The 20,449-nt window shown below is 34.8% G+C and overlaps 1 protein-coding gene across 1 annotated transcript in view; it reads right to left on the bottom strand.

Annotated features, from left to right (window-relative positions):
* Positions 1–20,449, bottom strand: part of LOC150098332 (ras-specific guanine nucleotide-releasing factor RalGPS1-like) — a 321,760-nt gene that overhangs the window by 42,109 nt on the left and 259,202 nt on the right. The window contains exon 14 of the mRNA XM_090405650.1: positions 20,257–20,353. Within this exon, the coding sequence (XP_090261776.1) occupies positions 20,257–20,353 (97 nt within the window). The remainder of the gene's footprint in view (positions 1–20,256; positions 20,354–20,449) is intronic.

Genomic DNA, 20,449 nt, shown 5'->3' with positions numbered 1-20,449 from the left:
TTCTCTCTCTGTATAGTTGCTTTCACTCTTTCTTTGATCACCGCTCTCATTGCCATCTTGTACATCGCAATTCCCTATCAACCCACTATTTTCACCCACATTCTGGCTTTCTCAACCATAACTGTCTCACAACCTGACACACACTTCAACTCCTCACTTTGCTTACACTTTCTGCACATTCTCCCACCACTATCACTTTCAATCCAAACTCCAGCCTCATTCAGGAATGCATACATTCCACACAAATCACATTGGACAAATTCTCTCACATTATAGTTTTTGAACAATGGCGTCGTATTTTTGGAACGCCATTATCTTATGTTCAATTATTTTACGTAATTACGTTCAATTAAGATCAATTATTTTATTTTTGCCAATCAATCATAGATGGCTTTCAAGAAAAATCTTACAGCTGCCTTTGATTGTGTGTGGAGACAAAAGTTAATAAAAATTGCATTGAATACTGGAATAAGGGGGAATGCATTAATTTGGATTTTAGATTTCATGAAAGGAAGAAAAATTAAAGTAAAAGTTAATGGAACTTCTTCCAACATACATTGAACTTGGGCTGGAGTCCCACAAGGTTCTGTTCTAAGTGAGCTCCTATTTCTCATCTATATGAACAATATTCATCCTCACGTAATAAATGACACAAAAAAATAGCATGCTATGTGGATGATATAGCAATCTGGCACACAAGCAGCAATCCTCAACAATCTGAAAAAGTCCTAAATAAATCAATAAAAGGCTTAGAAAGATGGGCAAAGGAACTCAAATTACAGATAAACCCAGAGGAAAAAACAAAACTTGGTATCTTCTCCACTGATAGAAAAAATAGACACAATTACAACCCCCAAATGGGAGTTGTAATTGTTTACAACTCCCATTTGGGGAGTTGTAAACAATTACAATTACAAAATACGGGTATCCCTTGCTAACGCAGGAAATTAATTGCGGCAAGAGTTTTGATTAACGCGCTTTTAACCCTGCGGAGCTCACAGCTGATCTGACAGATACATGCAAAATGTTTAATATAAATATTCTTACACAATTCAATGTATAGCTTGCTCCAGGTCATCCAGATCATGTTTAAGGCTTATTATCTATGGAGAACTTTCTCACAAGCCATTTCTGCAACTGAAGGAAATGATCAGACTCTCATGCAATTCTGGAAAGCATTTGATATTTATCATGCTATTAAAAATATTGCCGTGGTTTAGGACAAAGTGACCTCTCAACGTATGAGTGACATATGAAAAAAAAACATTAAAAAGGTTTGTGCACGATTTTGGAAGTTTTGAAAAAAATGAAGACCTCTGTAAATTGACTGAAGAAATAGTGGACCTAGCAGACCATCTGAATCTCAAAGTGATGATGACGACACAGTTCAACTCATAGAAAGTGTCCCTGAAGAGTTGACCAATGAAGAATTGGTTAAACTGGAGGAACGTGTTACAGAAGAGAAAGAACAAGAAAAGGAAGAGGTAGTTAAACAATTCACAGTGAAGGATCTTACAGAAATGTTCTCTGCAGTTAGCAATGTTCTCAAAATGGCTGAAGACATGGACCCCCATCGTTGAATGCTACTTAGTAGAAAGGAAAGTACATGATGCATTTGTTTGCTATAAACAAATTTATGGTGAAAAGAAGAAGGAGTAAGCAAAGCATTGGACATTTTCATCAAAAAACAAAGGTTACACTAGAAGAGTTGCAGCCTGGTCTTTCACATAGGGAAGGTAATGAAGATGTGATTGTGGGGAAAGATTTGGGTCATTATTCTCCTAATTTGATAGTGGCAGTAATGCACAGTACAGTTTTATAAGGTTTAAAAATTAAAATGACTGTATACTAATTATTGTTAAGTCCCAAAACCCCCTATAACTCTGTTGATTTAATGTATCGACTTATGTCTGATTGACTTACATCCTGCCAGATGGAATGGAACCCTGATGTAAGTCGAGGGATAACTTTACGTTGTATACTTGTTCTATTTCTTTTTTTTTTTCTTATGTACTTTCTTTCTCCATTTTGCTAGTATTTCTATTTTAGAGACTACTAAATAATGATCTGAAAAAATTTCACTTCCTCTGTAAACATGTACATCTCTCATACATGGAGCTAATTTCTGATTAATAATGATATAATCAACTAGAGATCTCGTTCCTCTGCCATTCCAAGTATATTTATTTATATTCTTTTTTTGAAAAAAAAAAAAAAAGTATAGGGTATTTTAAAATTACTGAAAGTATACAAAATTCTAATAGTTCTTGACCATTGTTGTTATTCATGCAAATTTCTACATATTTTCCTAAGACATTTGAGATCGGATTATTTCCAACTCTAGAATTAAGATCTCCTGCTATTAATAGAGTCATTTTATTACATTTATTTAATTGTTTGTAGTCCTCATAAAATTGTTTGCAATCCTCTTTCCCTAACTTCAGGAGCATATGCTTCTTTGATATTTAAGTAGCTTTCATTTGTTTTTAATTTAACTGTTATAATTTGATCATTAAAAAAATTGCACGTTCATATTGTATTTTTCCATTTATTACTGATTAAAATGGCCACACCACTAGAAGTTCTGAAATGTTGGTTCCACTCCACTATATAGCATAGTAAAACCATCTATATCTTTTGTTCCCTTTAATTTTTTTTTTATCATAGCTATATTAATATTTTTATTTTTTTTATTAAAGTTGTTTTATCAATTCTAATTCCTTTGTTGTTAAGCTTTGCACATTCATGCGGCTACTTTTAAAATTTCCGAGATTCCTAATCGTTTACCTTTATTCTTTCTTGGTCGTTTTCCCATTTCCAACGTCTGAGTTACAGAAATTTTTTATTTGGCAAGGTAACCTTATGTAAAACCCCCAACCTAGAAGACCAGGATGTCTCAGTCTGGCCCACATCTTTCAACTTGTCCAGCTAGGGAGGCCATGCCAGTAGCTTAGCTACCCTGACAAACTCTTGAGGTCATTGGTGCACACAAGCCTCCTTATTGTGTCAAGGTGGAGATGCAATTAAGGAGGACTTTATTTTATATAGCTCAAATATTCCACTTAGTAATATTTCTGTCACTAAATCAAATCATCTGGTCATCTAAAACCATATGACTTTTTAAAAATTTTTTCATGAAAATTTTCTGCTATATGGAATTTACTTAATTGGGTTTTTCAATTTCTAAGAGTATTTTATAGCACTGGTGAAAAGCAGCAGCCCTGATGTAACTGCATTATTCATGTCACTCCTACCCATAAAAGGTTACATAAATGTATAGGTACATCTGTACTGTGGGTGGACTAAGGTTTTTTATTTTTTAAATTTTTATTTTCTTCTTCTTATTGCTGTTATTATTATTTACACAAGCTAGATACCCTGTTCTAGAGACCAAACATGGAGCTTTTCAAACCACTTCAGGCCCCAATAAAGTTTTGGATGATCTCACACTGAGCAATGAAATTTATCTTCCACCAAAAGACATTCATAAACATTCAAGACAAGATCTGAATACATAGTCATGGTTTGAGAAGAGGTAAGCTAACCAACAGGACAACCAGGTCAGAATTATTGCCATGTAGGTTTTACTTTGTTTTGATTTTATAAACACATTTCAAAGGTTAGGGCAGTACACAAGGTATTAATAAATAGAATTTATAAATTAATTCTTTGTAAAAAGTTAAAATTTTCATGCAATTTATCTGAGTCTTATAAGATCTGAGTGTATATGGCTTGGCCAGATAAGTAAAATTTCATTCTGCTCTCATGCGAAGTGATGGCACTCCACCAGAATATTGACAAATGGAGAGATGCATGTTGCATTTTTCATCAGCCTTCAGCAAATAAGAATGTGTAAGAAGACATGCGGAGTCTATCCAGAACAACTTTTTGTCTTCTGTTTCTACTGATTAGACTACCAGTGGGTAATTTAGCTTTGATCTTATAAACTGTCTGCAGTGTATAAGTCTGTATATGGGACTGTCAAACACTATGTCTAAAATCTATGAGCTGATCTAGCAGCTGTATCTACAGTCTCATTTCCTAATTATTATATGGCTAGTTATCCAGCACAATCGAATATCAAAATTAAGGCTCTTCATTTTGTAAAACAGTTACAAAACATTGCACTGGATATGGATTACACACAGGAGAGGATATGGCTTATAAAGAACTCAAAGAGTCTGTATAAATTACACACTTTTGGTCACAAGTTTCTTTCATATGCACAAATGCAAGCTGAATGGTATGACACTGCAGTATAAGTACGCTGATCAAATGGGATCTAACATCTTGAACCATGGAGTGCAAACCTACTAGAGAGGCTTGCACTCCATGTTCAATATTCCATTAGCTTCCATAATCTCTTAACATGCATACCAAAGGAACATATGGCAGTCTCACGTGTGAGATGTTGAGATTTGTTGTTCTTTTCAAGAAATGTGCAAGTTTCTTCTTTCTTTCCCTTTTCTTTTGTGTGTATGTTTTATATGAATGATGTTAACTGATCCTATTGATCTAGATGCAGTACTGGTCCTGAAGATAAAATTCACTTTGCCCTAGAAACTAAAGTTTTGAAAATTCCTGTTTGCGTTTTTTATAAAGCAATAAACAAACAACTAGGGATAATAATCAACTTTTTTCATCATTAAACCCAATATTTCACCTTGGTTACGAAGGCATCTTTCATAGGCACCAAGATGTGACACATGGCATGATTCTTATCTTTTAGCTGTTTTTCTTACATTATTATTATTATTACTTGACACTTCCAGGAAGTCCAACGACTCATCGAGGGAGGTCACCTGCTCTACAACTCCATCTCCCCCACTCAATCCATCAACTAACTGCAACTACACCAATGCCATCTACTGCTGATCATCACCACTAGTATTTCCACAGACAATCACAAACACCCATGCACACGGCAGGATTCGAACCCACAGCCTTTTGGCTGGAGAGTAGAGATGCTAATCCACTTGGCCAACCAGGCCATGAATATGCATGTGAATATTCCATATTTTTGTGCCCATGATAGTTACAAAAGTGAAATCCACTCCTAACACCATTTACTCCCTACAAGGAGTAGGCGAGGCTGTTTTAGCCCTAGTCTAACTTTTGGAGACTAAATGCACAGTTCAATCGCCAGCAGCAACCAATCAGAGATAGCTAGCCTAAGACAATCACTAATTATAAATAGCATCTGGAGAAGAGGCACACAAATGCTAATAGTATCACATTACCTGAACGAACATGTAGCATCATCTTCATGGTGCAAAGAATGTGTACAGTGGTAGATGGAAGCTTAGTAAGCTGTGTTATGGAGTGACGAATCATGCTACACCTGATGAACCATGGAGTGACAAACCATGCTACATGGATTTGGGTGTGGCAGATGCCCAGTGAGCTTCACTTACCAGAGTGCATAACTCCAATTATGAAATTTGGAGGTGGTAGTGTGATGGTAAGATCCGGTTTTTCCTCGTTTGGCCTCAGATCTAAGTTTGTGGTGCCAAGAACAATGAATTCTGAGGGGTATCTGAACATTCTGGACAATGCAATACTTCCTACTTTACAGTGTTTCACAGAACTGACCACTGTCTCTTTCAGCAAGACAATGAATGGACTGTGTCATAAGGCTGCTGTAATTATGTGGTTTGCGAACATGAATGCCATCACAATTGACTGGCCTCCACAGAGCCATTATCTGAACATCTATGGGATGAACTGGAGCATCAGGTGAGATCAATGCATGTCAACCTCACAACAGTCCAGGACCTCATTACATGCCTACAGGAAGAATGGTCCAAAATTCCCATTGATTGCTATCATATACCTGTCGAAAGTATGCTCCCATAAGATTGCCGTAGTCATCACAATGAAAGGAGGTCTGGCTGAGGGTGTTTGTTCATTACACTATGGTGTGTGTATACGTATTTGATGGAGGAAGGTGAAATGCCACAACCACATAATGCCATGTTTGGTGTCAAGAGTTTCTGTCACACTCTTCAACAGAAGATGTACCGTAGGGTATAACAAACATACTTAGAGATCCATAACTTACTCCATTTCAAGGTTACATTGGTTAAAATAGTGATACCGCAGTCTGGTCACCAGATAGTAAAGGGATCCAAATTTGTCAGTAATGAGTCAGGAGGTTCCCAGTCAGCTGGCAGAGAATTCTTCTCTCTCATACTCTGTCAGGTTGTGCCTGGAGAGGGAGTTCAAGCTGTGGTATGTGGGAGACACTATCATGGCACTTTCATCAAATTCATAATCAATAATGAAATATAAAACAAACAATGATAGATATTATTTCTGGAAAATTTTCCATATTATTCCTCTAAATAAATATTAATATATATATCACTATTTTGCCTATTTTTGTTTTTTTGAGAGATATCACAAGAGAAAACAGACATTTATATGTTCACCAAACAAAAAACAGACTGAAAACATTAAGTCCAAATGAATGGGCACTTTTTTCAGAAAATATCCAATCACATATCAATAATTACACACGATTAATTGAAACTCATCACACAAAAAAAATGGAATGCCCTAACAGATCCCCATAACAACAAATGTGCAGCTTCCAACCCTATGGATAACACCAACATAACCTATGTCAAACAATTCAATTATAAATCTATCAATTCATAACCTCATATCCAATGAAATTACCATTCTAAACAAAGGTCCAAACTTCGCAATACCTCCAAAATATGTGCCAAACAAATACATTATTATCGAAATTCAAGCCAAACTAGAAATAGACCCCAACAAAGAAGTAATATTTCATAAAATAAACAATATCTTAAACAGTAAAATAAAAATACAATCCAACATTACTCCAAGCCCACAAAACGCTCTAATATCATTAAAAAAGAACCTTAATATAATGCTCAAGCAGACAAAGGTGACAGAGCAGTCACCATAAACAAAATTGATTACCACAACAAAATAACAGCTATTTTAACTGATCAAAACATACCAAAAAGTCCTAAATGACCCTGCTTGAGATCTCATAAAACAAATTAACAACACACTACATGATTTAAAAAACCAAAACAATGAAAAACACAACACATCCTGCACCACACATACTCAATATATATTCAGATAAATTAAAACCCATAAAGACCTGGTATGCCCAATGGTCTTGTACAAAAACATCATCACCTCGCCTTTATCAAAATTCTTAGTAAAACTACTCAAACCGTTACTAACCATGTCAAAAACAATGATAAAAAACCCAGACGACCTATTTCAAAAAATAACTAACCTAACTCTATCTCAAGATGAAGTCCCACTTCACTGGACGCAACGTTGTAATACACCAATGTGGACATCTCCAGAACATTAGTCTTCATACACACATTACTCAGAAGACCACAACCTAGAATCATGAACAAAATTAACACCCAGCGATATCATAAACCTGATAAAACCAATGAAATTACCATTCTAAACAAAGGTCCAACCTTGACATGGTTAGTAACGGTTTGAGTAGTTTTACTAAGAATTTTGATAAAGGCGAAGTGATGATGTTTTTGTACAAGACTATTGGGCATACCAATTACGCTTGGACTCGCCGAACTTTATATAGTTTCTATATTCAGCATGAAACTCTTTGAGTTTCTTATTCGGCTATGAAACAATATGGGATATCCCTTAACTTAAATAAGTTCATGTTGCTGAATTGAAGCCTTTGGCTTTTCATATAATTAGTAATTTATTAGGACACCTCCTTGGCAATCTTATAGTAGGGTATATGTAAGTTCTGGGATGTAATATCCCTTAACTTAAATAAGTTCATGTCGCCGAATTGAAGCCTTTGGCTCTTCATATAATTAGTAATTTATTAGGACACCTTCTTGGCAATTCTTATAATAGGGTATATGTAAGTTCTGTTTGCTACAAACTTGGTATTATTTAGGTCTACCTACTCACTGATGAGACCTCAATAAAGGTTAAAACCCATCTGGGTAGTGACCTTCTCTCATAATGTAGAACAGTAATACAGCTCCTAGGAGCTGGGTTTCACATTATAGGTAAATACCAAGAATAGTGATCGGAGCTTCCTCCACTCTTACTAATGAGTTGCCTCAGTGTTGCACTACCAAATGGGTTAGGTGTTGCACTATCCAGGTATTTGCTTATGCTTGGATTCGCCGAACTTTATATAGTTTCTATATTTGGAATGAAACTCTGAGTTTCTTATTCGGCTATGAAACAATATGGGATGTAATATCCCTTAACTTAAATAGGTTCATGTCACCGAATTGAAACCTTTGGCTCTTCATATAATTAGTAATTTTGGGACTAAAAATAATAATAGAAAGATCACTTGAAAGAAATAGGAACATATAAATATGCTTCACAGACTTTCAAGTGATCTTTCTATATTCGGCATGTAAAACATAATAAATGTTCAATATATTAGATAAATTAGACACAGAAGATCATGTACTTAAGATCATAAAAATGATTTACACCAAACTGAAGTGAAAATAAAAAGAGGAGTTAGACAAGGTTGTATCCTTTCACCAAATTTACTTAATATCTATAGTGAGACAGTGATGAAAAAGACTGAAAAACAAAAAATAGGAATTAGTATCAATGGTGTAAAATACAACAATCTTAGATATGCTGATGATACCATTCTAATAGCAGAAAACAAACAAATTAATCAAATTACTGCGGCTACTAATTGAAGAAGGTAAAGAGTTGGATTAGATATAAATGCAAAAAATACCAAATTTATGATGGAAGTTTTTTTCCACTTGGTTAGACTATAATAAATTTGGTTTAATCCTTTATTCAAGTGTAAGCAAACAAAGTTTGCACCTGAAGTATCTTCAGGACTGAGGCAACTTGTGGTAAAGGTGGACCAAGCTCTCATTACTCCTTTTCTTAGTATCTCCCATAACGCAACACCTTTTGGCAACTCGTATAGGTAAAGATGACTTCTCCATTGCTTCCCCCTTGGTATCACCACCTCTGGGTCTGGCTCCCACTGACAAGACCTCAATAAAGGTTGAAACCTGTCTGGGTAATGGCCCTTCCCTTAATGCATAGTATTATACATGCGTGGAAGGAGATGTGCCTTGCATTATGGGAGATATTAAGACAAGGAGTGATGAGAGCTTGGTCCACCTTTACCATGAGTTGTCTCAGTCCAGAGTTTTTTCAGACGAGGAGATATTTATGAAGAAATGGAACATAGGCATCTCTCAAAAATACTGAGAAATATCTTTTCCTGTATCATAATTTATTGCAAATTCCTTTTGATTAATAAATACATAACATGATAAAATATTAACATAACTTATTTTAAATTGTAAAAGATATATTCCATAATTTAAAATAAAAGTTCCATAAATATTTTTATTTTGTTATTTGAAGAAATAAGCAATTATTTGTTTTGATTTTTATGCTGTATTTAATTAATTTTTTTTTTAAATTTAAATAAATGTTCCCTTTTTAATGACAGTTTTATTATATTGAAATGGAGAATGCTGCAGATCCAACCATATTTTATAGCCATGTGTATACAGACACTTTAAAGTTTCAAAAATTTACCAGACAGCTTATGAGACCTTCTCATAAGCTATCTGGATGAGAACATAACCTTCTCATCTGAGTTGCTTTGTCTTACACTATTTCACGGAAATTAACTTTACACAGGAGCCTGTATATTCGCCTTTTATTAGTGCAATGATTTAAGTTTTACTTGTGTGATTGGTGCTATGAACTTTTCATTCTGATCATAGACTACACAGAAACCTTAAAACAGCAACAATCCTCTGTTGCCAGCATCTGCAAATTGATGCCTAAAAACTAACTTTCCCCCAAAAGCATAAAGTTGACAAACAACCCATAATTAATCAGGAAAATCCCTCTCATCACATAAAAGGGAATATGAAAATCATTTGCTTCTATCCATCTAATCAATGCCATTACTGATTATATACCAAGACAATAATACATTAAAAGGTTAAATTTGTCACAAGTAGGTTGTGACAAATTTAACCTCAAATTTAATATCAAAGTACAGGTAACCCTCGTATAACGCGGATGTTAGGTTTCACAGAAATGCCGCATTACATAAATTGCGTTATACGAGAATCAGATCACATAGAAAAAGTACGGTTAGGTTCCGAAATGTTTTTTTTTTTTAATTATATAAACATATCGATACAAAATTAATAACGGAAAAACTCAAGTACAAAGATTATTTAATAGTATAATTTTCGCCTGTGTGTCACAAGCATCTTCAGTACATTAAGCTCAAATTAAACAATAACTGACAATTCCAAAAAGCGCCACCTAAGTAGCTGGTGTAAGATAACTAAAAAGGTCAATAATTTTCCTAAAAATAAAAATATTCCATATAATTTATGGAACATTTTGAACAACGTATCTTTGACATTTCTCCCAGACCTACTCATTAGTTCAGATATGTCGATGACATTTTTGCTGTATGGAATGACTCGGCAGATGAACTTCAACAAATTCTCACTAAGTTAAACGCATTTCATCCTAGGATCAAGTTTACCCTAGAAGTAGAATCAAATAAGCAGTTAGCTTTTCAGATCTTCTAATTCTTCGCCAACCAGATGGTAACCTACGTTTCTCAGGCCATTATATCCATGCGGAATCTCATCACTATTCCAGTCAAAAGGCAGGAACTATTAAAACACTGGTTCATCGAGTCCACTCCTTTTGTTCTTCAGACGATCTTTTACAGAAAGAACTACAATATATAACTTCTTCCTTTCTATCTAATGGTTATAAGAATTGCTTCATTAAAAGAATTTTGAGTAGTTTTAATATGTCTTCCTCTTCAAACACAGAAGAAATAACGCGCATTACTATCCCTTATGTACAAGGCATCAGCGAACGTATAGCAAAAGTTTTAAAACTACTGAATAATTTTGTTGCCTTTTGACCATTTAGAAAAATCTCCACCTTTCTCACTTCTCATAAGGACAAGCTTCCACATCTTAATCATCCAGGTGTCTACCAGATTCCGTGCTCTTGTGGATTATCTTATTTCGGACAAACGGGAAGATCTGCCTCTATTTGGCTAGAAGAACACCAATCTTATATTGAATACTTTAAACCTGAAAAGTCTGGACTTGCAGAACATGCCATCTTCACTAGACACAGAGTTCACTGGAGAAAGACAAGAGTTCTTCACAAAAGTTAGTTTCTCATGGAACGCCTTTATAAAGAAACATGTGAAACTCTACTTCATTCTCCTAACTTAAACAGCTCCGACAGCTTACGTCTATCTCCTTTATGGGAGATAGTACTTTACAAATCAGCTAATCTTTCTTAACTTTTTATCTTTTACTTTTTTAAAAATTTTTTATTATTTTTATTATTATTATTTTTTTATTTTTAAGAAAGTTATTGACCTTTTTAGTTATCTTACACCAGCTACTTAGGTGGCGCTTTTTGGAATTGTCAGTTATTGTTTAATTTGAGCTTAATGTACTGAAGATGCCTGTGACACACAGGCGAAAATTATACTATTAAATAATCTTTATACGCGAGTTTTTCCATTATTAATTTTGTATCGATATATAAACAACAATGACATATCCAACAAAAAATATTTTTATTTAATTCAGGTAATTCATGTAAGTTAAGAAAACAAACTATGAAACAACATACATAGCATAAACTTATAAAATTACAAATTTTATGTAAACTTCATTGCAAATAATGCATACGTGTTTTAGGCAAAATAAAATAAAGTGCATATTTTAATCGTCATCACCGTCTTCAAAACGAACATTTTATAGATGTTCTTTACTTACGAGTGGGTGGACGTCGTCATCACTTGTATAATTCTCATTGCATACTTCGACTGGTTTAGTTATCAAGAAGTCAGTCATAACACATTGCTTATCACTATGCTACAATTTTTTATTAAGTTCATAATATGGAGCTACACAAATATCCAACTGTCTTGTGAATTTTCATTATCTGTAAAATAACTTCCTAACTTTCTTGCCAAGTCCAATCCTTCTGCTAATTGAATTCTTTAACAGATTCATCACAATCAGAATTTTCAGCAGAACTTTCCCAGCCATTTGGTTTGATGTCATCTATTAATTGTACCAGTTCCTCCTCATTTAAATCTATTTCCCCATCAATTAATTCACTAATTTTGTTTTCAACCAAATCGCAAAGTCCACTAAGTGGCCATTACTATAAAAATAAAATTTTTACATAAAAAAGCATTACATATTGTATGGAACTCACCAGAAAGTGCTTGATTTGAGATTAACACACTTATGATTTTTAATGCACTTTCCTGGCAGAAAACAAAGAGACAATTTTCAACAATAAACACTTTACACGGTAAACAATTGACGTACATACGTGCTAAAGGGTATTTTCTCTAATCACTACTTATAATTACATGCGCGATATGGACAGACGCAAAATTAACAAATATAAAATTTGATTTTTAAGTCGTGTAATGAAAAATATATGAAAAGATAAAGGGTTACTACAGTTTATGGACCGTGTTTTTATCAAAACAGCGTGGTATAAGTACAGCACTGAACAAGGGTTACTACAATTTGTAGACTGCGTTATATCAAAACCATGTTGTATAAGTACCGCGTTATACGAGAGTTACCTGTATAGAGAAAAAAAATTAATTTGGAATAAATAAGTTACTTCAATGTAGGATATTATAGATCCATCTGTATTCTATATGAAAATTTACCAGAGAGCATACAAGAAAGTTATGTTATAAGCTCTATATCCTCTTTTCAGAATTGTACCAATGCCAAATAGAATTATCTTGACTACATTTAATATTTGACAGTTTTATTATATTTATGGAAAGCACTTCAAAGTACTTTTTATCAAATGCTTAAGTTTTCATTTCAGAAATTTAAAATAATCCTTTATAAACACAAATAAGGGATATTAAAGATCTATGCTTATTTTGTAACCAAATACATATATGTAAACTTAAGCGGTGAATAAAGACCAGAGAGCTTCACAAGAATACAATCCTTGGCAGCAGAGTTGTCTTAGCTTGAGCTACTTTAAAAACTTTTCATGTTTATATATGAAATGGTATCAAAAAGAAACCAGACTGTGCAGGATACTTGGTGACAGATCGAGTTACAGTCTCATCACCAGGTGTCAGTGGCATAGACATTGTTGAGTCAGCCTGCCACATGGCGTTGATATGTGTGCACTAGAACTCGTGTAAAGTGTGTTATTCTTATCACGTGTTTGTGCTGTTCTGCAATTTTGCCATGGATGCGAAATGAGCTCAGTTCTTGGGCCATGATTGTTCAATCTATACATTAATGACATCAGGCAGGGTCTAACATCCGATGTACAATTGTTTGCTGATGAGTGAAGACAGGCAGGACAATCAGGGATGCTACTGATATTCAGCAATTACAAAATTATTTGAATAGGCTGGAAATCTGGGCAAACGAAAATGGTCGCCAGTTTAATGTTAGTAAGTGTAAACTTATGCACTTTGGCATGACTAGAGTTCCAGCAGCATATTATATTAGTGGGATTATGCTACAAGACACTGAGGAAGCAAAGAATCTTGTCGTATTGGTAGACAGGAATTTGAAGTTTAAAGGTCACATAGCAAAAGTTGCAAATACAACTCGGATGATAATTGTGATGTTGAAGCGAACCTTGACATTTAAGGATAAGGAAGTCATTTTGCTTCTTTATAAGGCTTTGATAAGACTACATGTGGATTATTGTGTGCAGATTTGGTCTCCCGAGTTCCAAGGGGATAAAGAAGCTGCGGAAAGGATGCAAAGAAGAGTTATAAAGATTCTCGTAGACAGGCTTATACGTTGGTTATGCATTTCTAAATCACTTAGGGAATTGAACAACGTAGATCCGAATATAAATTAAATTATACTTTAATAAATATTTCTGATATTTCGGCAACATCACGTTGCCATTTTCAAAAGAAACTTACAAAAAGGCATGTGCACGCAGGCACTACAACACAGTAACTGAGAATGAAGCTATCGTTCTCCTAGAAGTCCTGATGGTGCCCTCTAGTGGGCTAAGTAGGTGTTCTTGGCCGTTGGGCTGAAGGTCTGCAGATGTATGCCTCCCAAATTTGGGGCAGTCACATACAACCAAATTTGTTGAGGTTTGGGGAGTTTCTTAGGGCTGAGGCTGATTCCATAAATAGTCTTTCGAATTTGTATTTACTATGGTGTATTACTGTAGCTTTCTTCCACCGTATTCTGTGGCGTGTATCCAGAGCATGGTCTTCAAGACCAGAATGGCTGTACTTGTGAAACCGGATGTAGTCCTTGTGTTCAGAAATTCTGATATTCGGTGTCCTGCCTGTTTGGCCAAAGTACGACAGTTTACAACTGCAAGGGTCCTGGTATACACCAGGTAGGTCTAGGGGAAGTGGTTGGTCTTTGGTGGAGCGAGAATGCATTGGCATCCATGGAAGTTTGTTCACAGTCAAGAAAGAGGTAAGAGCTAGGTTTTTCTCTCACTGCTCTGTGAGAGAAAAACCGTGAGTGGAATAATTTGCCTTTAAAGGTAGTGAGTGCATCTAGTGTGAATGAGTTTAATGGAAGGTATTACTGTTAGTTTGGGTGATGTACAGCATCTCTCAATTAGTCCTTGACTCTCTAGAGGGCTCAGATAATAATAATATTTGAATTTACATCAAATTATGAGATCAAACCAACTATGACTCATGGGGAAATAACATCAGCAGATAAAGCAGAAACTAGCAAATTCATGGGAAATTTGAAGAACTTATCCACACTTATCTACCTTCTAAAACATTAGACAAAACTGGTCTTTTCTGGAAAAAAAGATGGCCAAATCAAATGTCTCAGGAGACTCCAAAATGAAGCCAGTCATTATCCATCAATCTGAGAATCCAAAAGCATTAAAGAATGTGATAAAGGCTCAACATCTAGTAATTTTTAAGAGTAAGGGAAAGGCATGATTATATTTTTCTACAATTTGAGGGATGTCCTGATATTTTCTAGCTAGAGAGGTTATTCACTCCTTCCTGTTACCCAGCATTTTGGATATCTTATGCAATTAACTTTGGATGCCCATTTTGAAAATTCGGCAATGTTACATTGCCATCTTCAGGGATGGGATCACAAAACAATGATATATGAATGCAGGCACTAACACTAAGCAAATGAGGCTGAAGTAAATCTATCATGTACTCAATCTAGTATCTTTTAGTCCTGATGGTATAGCTCATAATATTTTTTATTCTATGGAGTTAAGTAAAATATAAAGCATATGCATCAAATGTTATTTTCCTGCTACATGACAAAAGACAAAAATAGAGATGTTATAGTATGCAGTTATTCCAAACATGTTCCAGGAGACACGACAGGAGCTGAGTGATGAGATAATATTTGCTATTGCTGTATATTAATTAAAAAAAAAAAAAATCTGCATTTAAAATGCCAGCATTCATTTGTGAAAATCCTGTATTATCCTATGGTTAATTTTAAGGAATACACCAGAGCATCTGTCATGCAAGTAATATCCTCTTTGTTAACTGTATGTATCTAGGCTCTTTGTTAATGAAAGATTAAAATACATCTACTGGCTTTTAATTTTTTTTTTAAGGAAATGACAATGTATATTAGAATATTAATTAGAAATTTGAATCAATACCTTCCTATATTTCAGCAATGTTACATTGTCATCTTCAGGGATCACAAAACAATGATATATGCACACAGGCACTAACACTAAGCAAATGAGGCTGAAGTCAGTCCTAGAGTCCTAAAGGTGTCTCCGAGGAGGCTAAATTGGGTTTGTCTTAGCCATTAGGCTGATGTTCTTAGAATGCAAGCTTCCCACATTTGGGGAAGTCTCATGCACCCAAATGAATCACATAAGAAATTGCTATCTCTTATCTGCTCCACCAAAGACCAGCCACTTCCCCTAGACCTACCTGGAGTATACTAAATCCCTTGCAGTTGCAAACTGTCCTATTATGGCCAAACAGGCAGGACAGCCAATATCAGGATATCCAAACACAGAGACTACACTGTTTTACCAATACAGCCACTCAGGACTTGCTGACCATGTATTTGGACACCCACCACAGAATATGCTGGAATGGATAAGAGATGCCAATTTCTTATGTGGTTTGTAACTAGTTGTGAGGTCATATTAAAAGCTATGTATAACCAATGTATAAGTTTATCTACAAGAAATACATCTACTGACTAGCATTGCAAATTAGCTCTCATTAGCATTTGGTCAAGAGCTGAGGGCACTTAATGTTAATGAGAAACCAATAAGCTCTTAAATGGCTGTTTCTTCAATAGAATCCTTTTAAGACAGTACACAGTTTTGCTGTTCAAAATACATTTGTAGTTATGTTCTGCAGATAACTGGAAGATTAAATGTGCTGGATTTGAGGATCCAGCACATTTAATCTAAAGATAAAGTCTATTACTGATGGAAGGATATTTTAAATTATTGCATTTTCTAGTTGATAATGCATGCCTTATAGATTATGCACAAAAATGTAAGCAACATCACTAGGATATAGCACATAAAAGAAGTTAATAAACAAGCAAGTTAAACTGCAGATTGGCAAGCATTTCCCATACCTTACTTAGAAGAGAATACGTTCATAAGAATGTTCAAGGAGTCATCCTAGATAATTTGTTTATATGGCATATTAAATAGAAAAAAAAATGAATTGGTATGCTTCACGACATCGGGAAGTCATTAATTAGTGTACACACAATTCAGGACATGTTATGCCAGCAATCACATCAAAGTTTGCACAACAATGCACAAAAAAGAATGTTCAAGGAGTCATCATCACAACAATGCACTTAAGGAGTCATCCTCGATAATTTGTTCACATGGCATATTAAATAGAAAAAAAAAAAAAATGGTATGCTTCACGACATTTGGAAGTCATTAATTAGTATACACACAATTCAGGGCGTGTTATGCCAGCAATCACATCAAGGTTTGCACAACAATGCACAGATTTCGCATGATGTGCCTAAAGATACGTGTGACTAACATGTCAATCATATATCTTCTTGAAGATGCAGTTGGCCAAGAAGACAGTGAAACATGCAGAAGTAACATTCAATTTAAATGAATAGTGCTACAAGTTTAACTTGCTTGATTATTCATAGTTGATGTAATAGTCCTTGTAGTTAAATTAATTAAAAAAGAAGTTTGACTATGCATGTAACATTTTCAAACCATATTAGATTGAAACATGCTTTGAAATACATGAAACAATAGGAATTCAGCATTTCTAAACTCTTTCTGAAGAGAAGACCAGGGAATGGGGGAGGAACTGACTGTTCCAGTGGAACCACCCTTACAACTGAGCTTGACCACATACACAACACTTTCCTCTCCAATGGCTACAGCGATCACAGTATTAAAAAAATAATCAGTTCCCCCCGCCCCATTCTTCTCTTCAGAAAGAGTTTAGAAATACCATCACCATACCCTACATCTGTGGCACATCAGAAAAAATAGCCAAGAGTTTAAAAAAGTACAACCTACATACAGCATTTAAGCCCCACTGCAAACTTGAAACCCTTATCTGTTCTACAAAAGATCAGCTCCCTCCTCTCTCAGTGCCTGGAGTTTATAAAGTACCCTGTTCCTGCAAGCTGGCATACTTTGGACAGACAGGCAGATCAGCAACCATCTGCCTGGAGGAACACAAGTCATACATCTGCAACCACGACTATGGTCAGTCAGGCCTGGCTGACCACGTCTTGGATACAACCCACAGGATCTCATGGAAAAAAACCACCATGCTCCACCACAGCAAATTAAAAAAAAAAGAAGCTATTTTTAGAATCAGCAGCAGCTCTCAGAAATCAACCAAATCTTAATAAATACTTAAGCATTAAGCTTCCTAAGATTTGGGAAATACTTATCATCAGAGATCCCACCTTACATTCCAGGCCACCAACAACTGCCCTTAGAGGGTGCTCCACCTAGATGGGACTTTAGCATCACCCATGTGGTTGGGCTTAGTATTGTGTGGTATTTGTGTAGATGTTACATTAGTTTTTTTTTGTAATCCCTGAAGATGTCTCAGTGACAGACGAAATATAAGAAGTATTAAATTCTGTTTTAATCCTTTCTGAGTGCTGTATACAATCCAGTAAGCCTCCAACATGATGTCCTTACAGCATACACACTGTTGTTATAAATGATGCACAGTTAATATGCTAAGATATGCACATGATAACAACATTCATGACAATATTGTTTTGTAGAACTTTGTCATCCTAAACAACCAGAGAAGAAATATTTCACACTCTCAATAATTACATACTACACAAAGGATCCAGTGGGGAAAATGTATGGGCTTCTGTTTGGATGGAGCTCACGTCCTTACAGGCAGGCATAGTGGGGTTGTTTCTAGGCTCAAGGAAGTAGCTCTGGATATGAATTGGGTACATTGTTTCATACATAGGGAAGCATTAGCCTCCAAAGGAATGCCACCAGAATTTAAAACTGTGCTATACAATGCTGTAAAGCTAGTTAATTTATTAAGGCTCATTTATTTATTTTTACGGAGTACTGAAAATTTATTTTCAGTACTCAGCGATGAAATGGGCAGTGAATATATACAACTTTTGCTTCATTCTAAAATTCGCTGGCTTTCCACGGGCACAGTACTAACAAAGTTATTTAAATTAAGGTACAGAGTTTTATTGTTTGTAAATGAACGTAATTCTGATTTTGCACCACTCCTTGTTGACAAAGCATAGTTATTAACACTATCCTATCTTTCAGACATTTTTTTCGAAATTAAATGATCTAAATATCTTCCTTCAGGGAAATTCTTCAACTGTTCTTGATGCCTACAACAAAATAAAGGCATTCGAAAAAAAAACTGTGTTATGGATTAGTTATGTAAAATACAGACAATTTTTACCTTTTCCAACATTGGAATCCTTTTAGTGGAAAATTATGTTTTTGTTGATTCTGAGTTTCTGGAAAAGGTTTGTGACCACCTCAAACTCTGAAACAGAATTTTGAAACCTATTTTCTGAATAGCTTTCATAAGAAATTTCTGGGGGTTTGGGATCCGTTTCAAGCTTAAAATCACGAGAACGACCTTTCGTTATCGAAAAAAGAATTGTTAATTGAGCTTTCAAGTGACAGTGGGCTTAAAATGCAATTCGTGATCTTGGTTTGCCTCGATTCTGGATCTCGCCTTAAGTGAGAAGTGAATTTCCTGAATATATATGAAGCAGCATTGAAAACTGTCATGCAGTTTACTACAACCCATCTTTGTGAGAAAGGATTTTCATCGCTCCTTCAAATAAAAACAAAATACATAAATCGTCTTAGCGTGTGTGCCGATCTTCGACTGAAGTTGACCAATATTGAGCCAGATATTCAGCAACTCTGCAAGGGACGAGAAGCTCAACCATCTCATTAAAAGTAAGTAGTAACATAATTATATCATATTATTTATTTGTTTAATAAAAATTAAAACTTTGTTCAATGATGATACACTTTTAATTGTTTACTTCCAATTTAATTAATTATGTTTTCATATGCATTCAAAACATGCTTTTAGATTTATTATGTCATAAAGGCATAGTTTTTCCCAAATGTTGGCAATCCCCACATAGGTTTTTAAAAAAATTACACAACTTAATGGTCTTTAGGCATTTTATTCATTTTACTGGTCCTTGGGCTTAGAAAGTTGAGAAACGCTGCATTATATCGTTTTAAGAAAGGTGGACAATAAATGTCCTTGGATGTCATGCTGGCCAACCCTCTAGAATGAGCATTAATTGGTGAACAATAGTTAACAGCCCAATTCAAGGATTACCGCATTTACAATGGATATCTCAGCCTGGACTTTCAGGAACTCAAAATGCATTTTCTTGGTTAAAAAAAACCCTTTCCTATGGACATTATCCCACTGACGATTTCATCTTATATGTTTGGTCTCTTCATTCAGAAGAGACCCTTTTTAATTACTTTAATTTCTATATAACTTTATAACAGAAATAAGTTTTAACAATGAGATTAGAGTATACTGTGAGTCAGCTAAAACATAATTGAAATGGGAAAGGATGAGAAGAGGAAATTGTTAAAAAATTTTTATTCATAAAATAAGAAAAAAAGATGTTGATTTTAACTGTCATATTTCATGCTGTTAAGAAGTCTAATTAATGGTAAAATGTTTTGTGAAGTATAAATAATAATACTTACAGCTGGTCTCCTTCCTTCTTTTAAGATTGTTTTGCGCCTCAAACAACTTTGATATGTGGCAGGTTTATCTGTGCCATCTAAGGGTATCTCTTCTGCACTATTAGAATATAAACATTTTAAATAACACACTTAAAAAAAAAATAAATGCACATTACTTCACACATAATTTTTCAAAGAGCATACTTTACTCACA

This window comes from Typopeltis vanoorti, chromosome 15 (genome assembly GCF_054136105.1).
Source record: "Typopeltis vanoorti isolate ZY-2024b chromosome 15, IOZ_Tvanoo_1.0, whole genome shotgun sequence".
In the NCBI taxonomy this organism is placed as follows: domain Eukaryota; kingdom Metazoa; phylum Arthropoda; class Arachnida; order Uropygi; family Thelyphonidae; genus Typopeltis; species Typopeltis vanoorti.
Note: the sequence above shows the minus strand (reverse complement) of the source record. Positions and strands in the feature narration are given on the sequence as shown.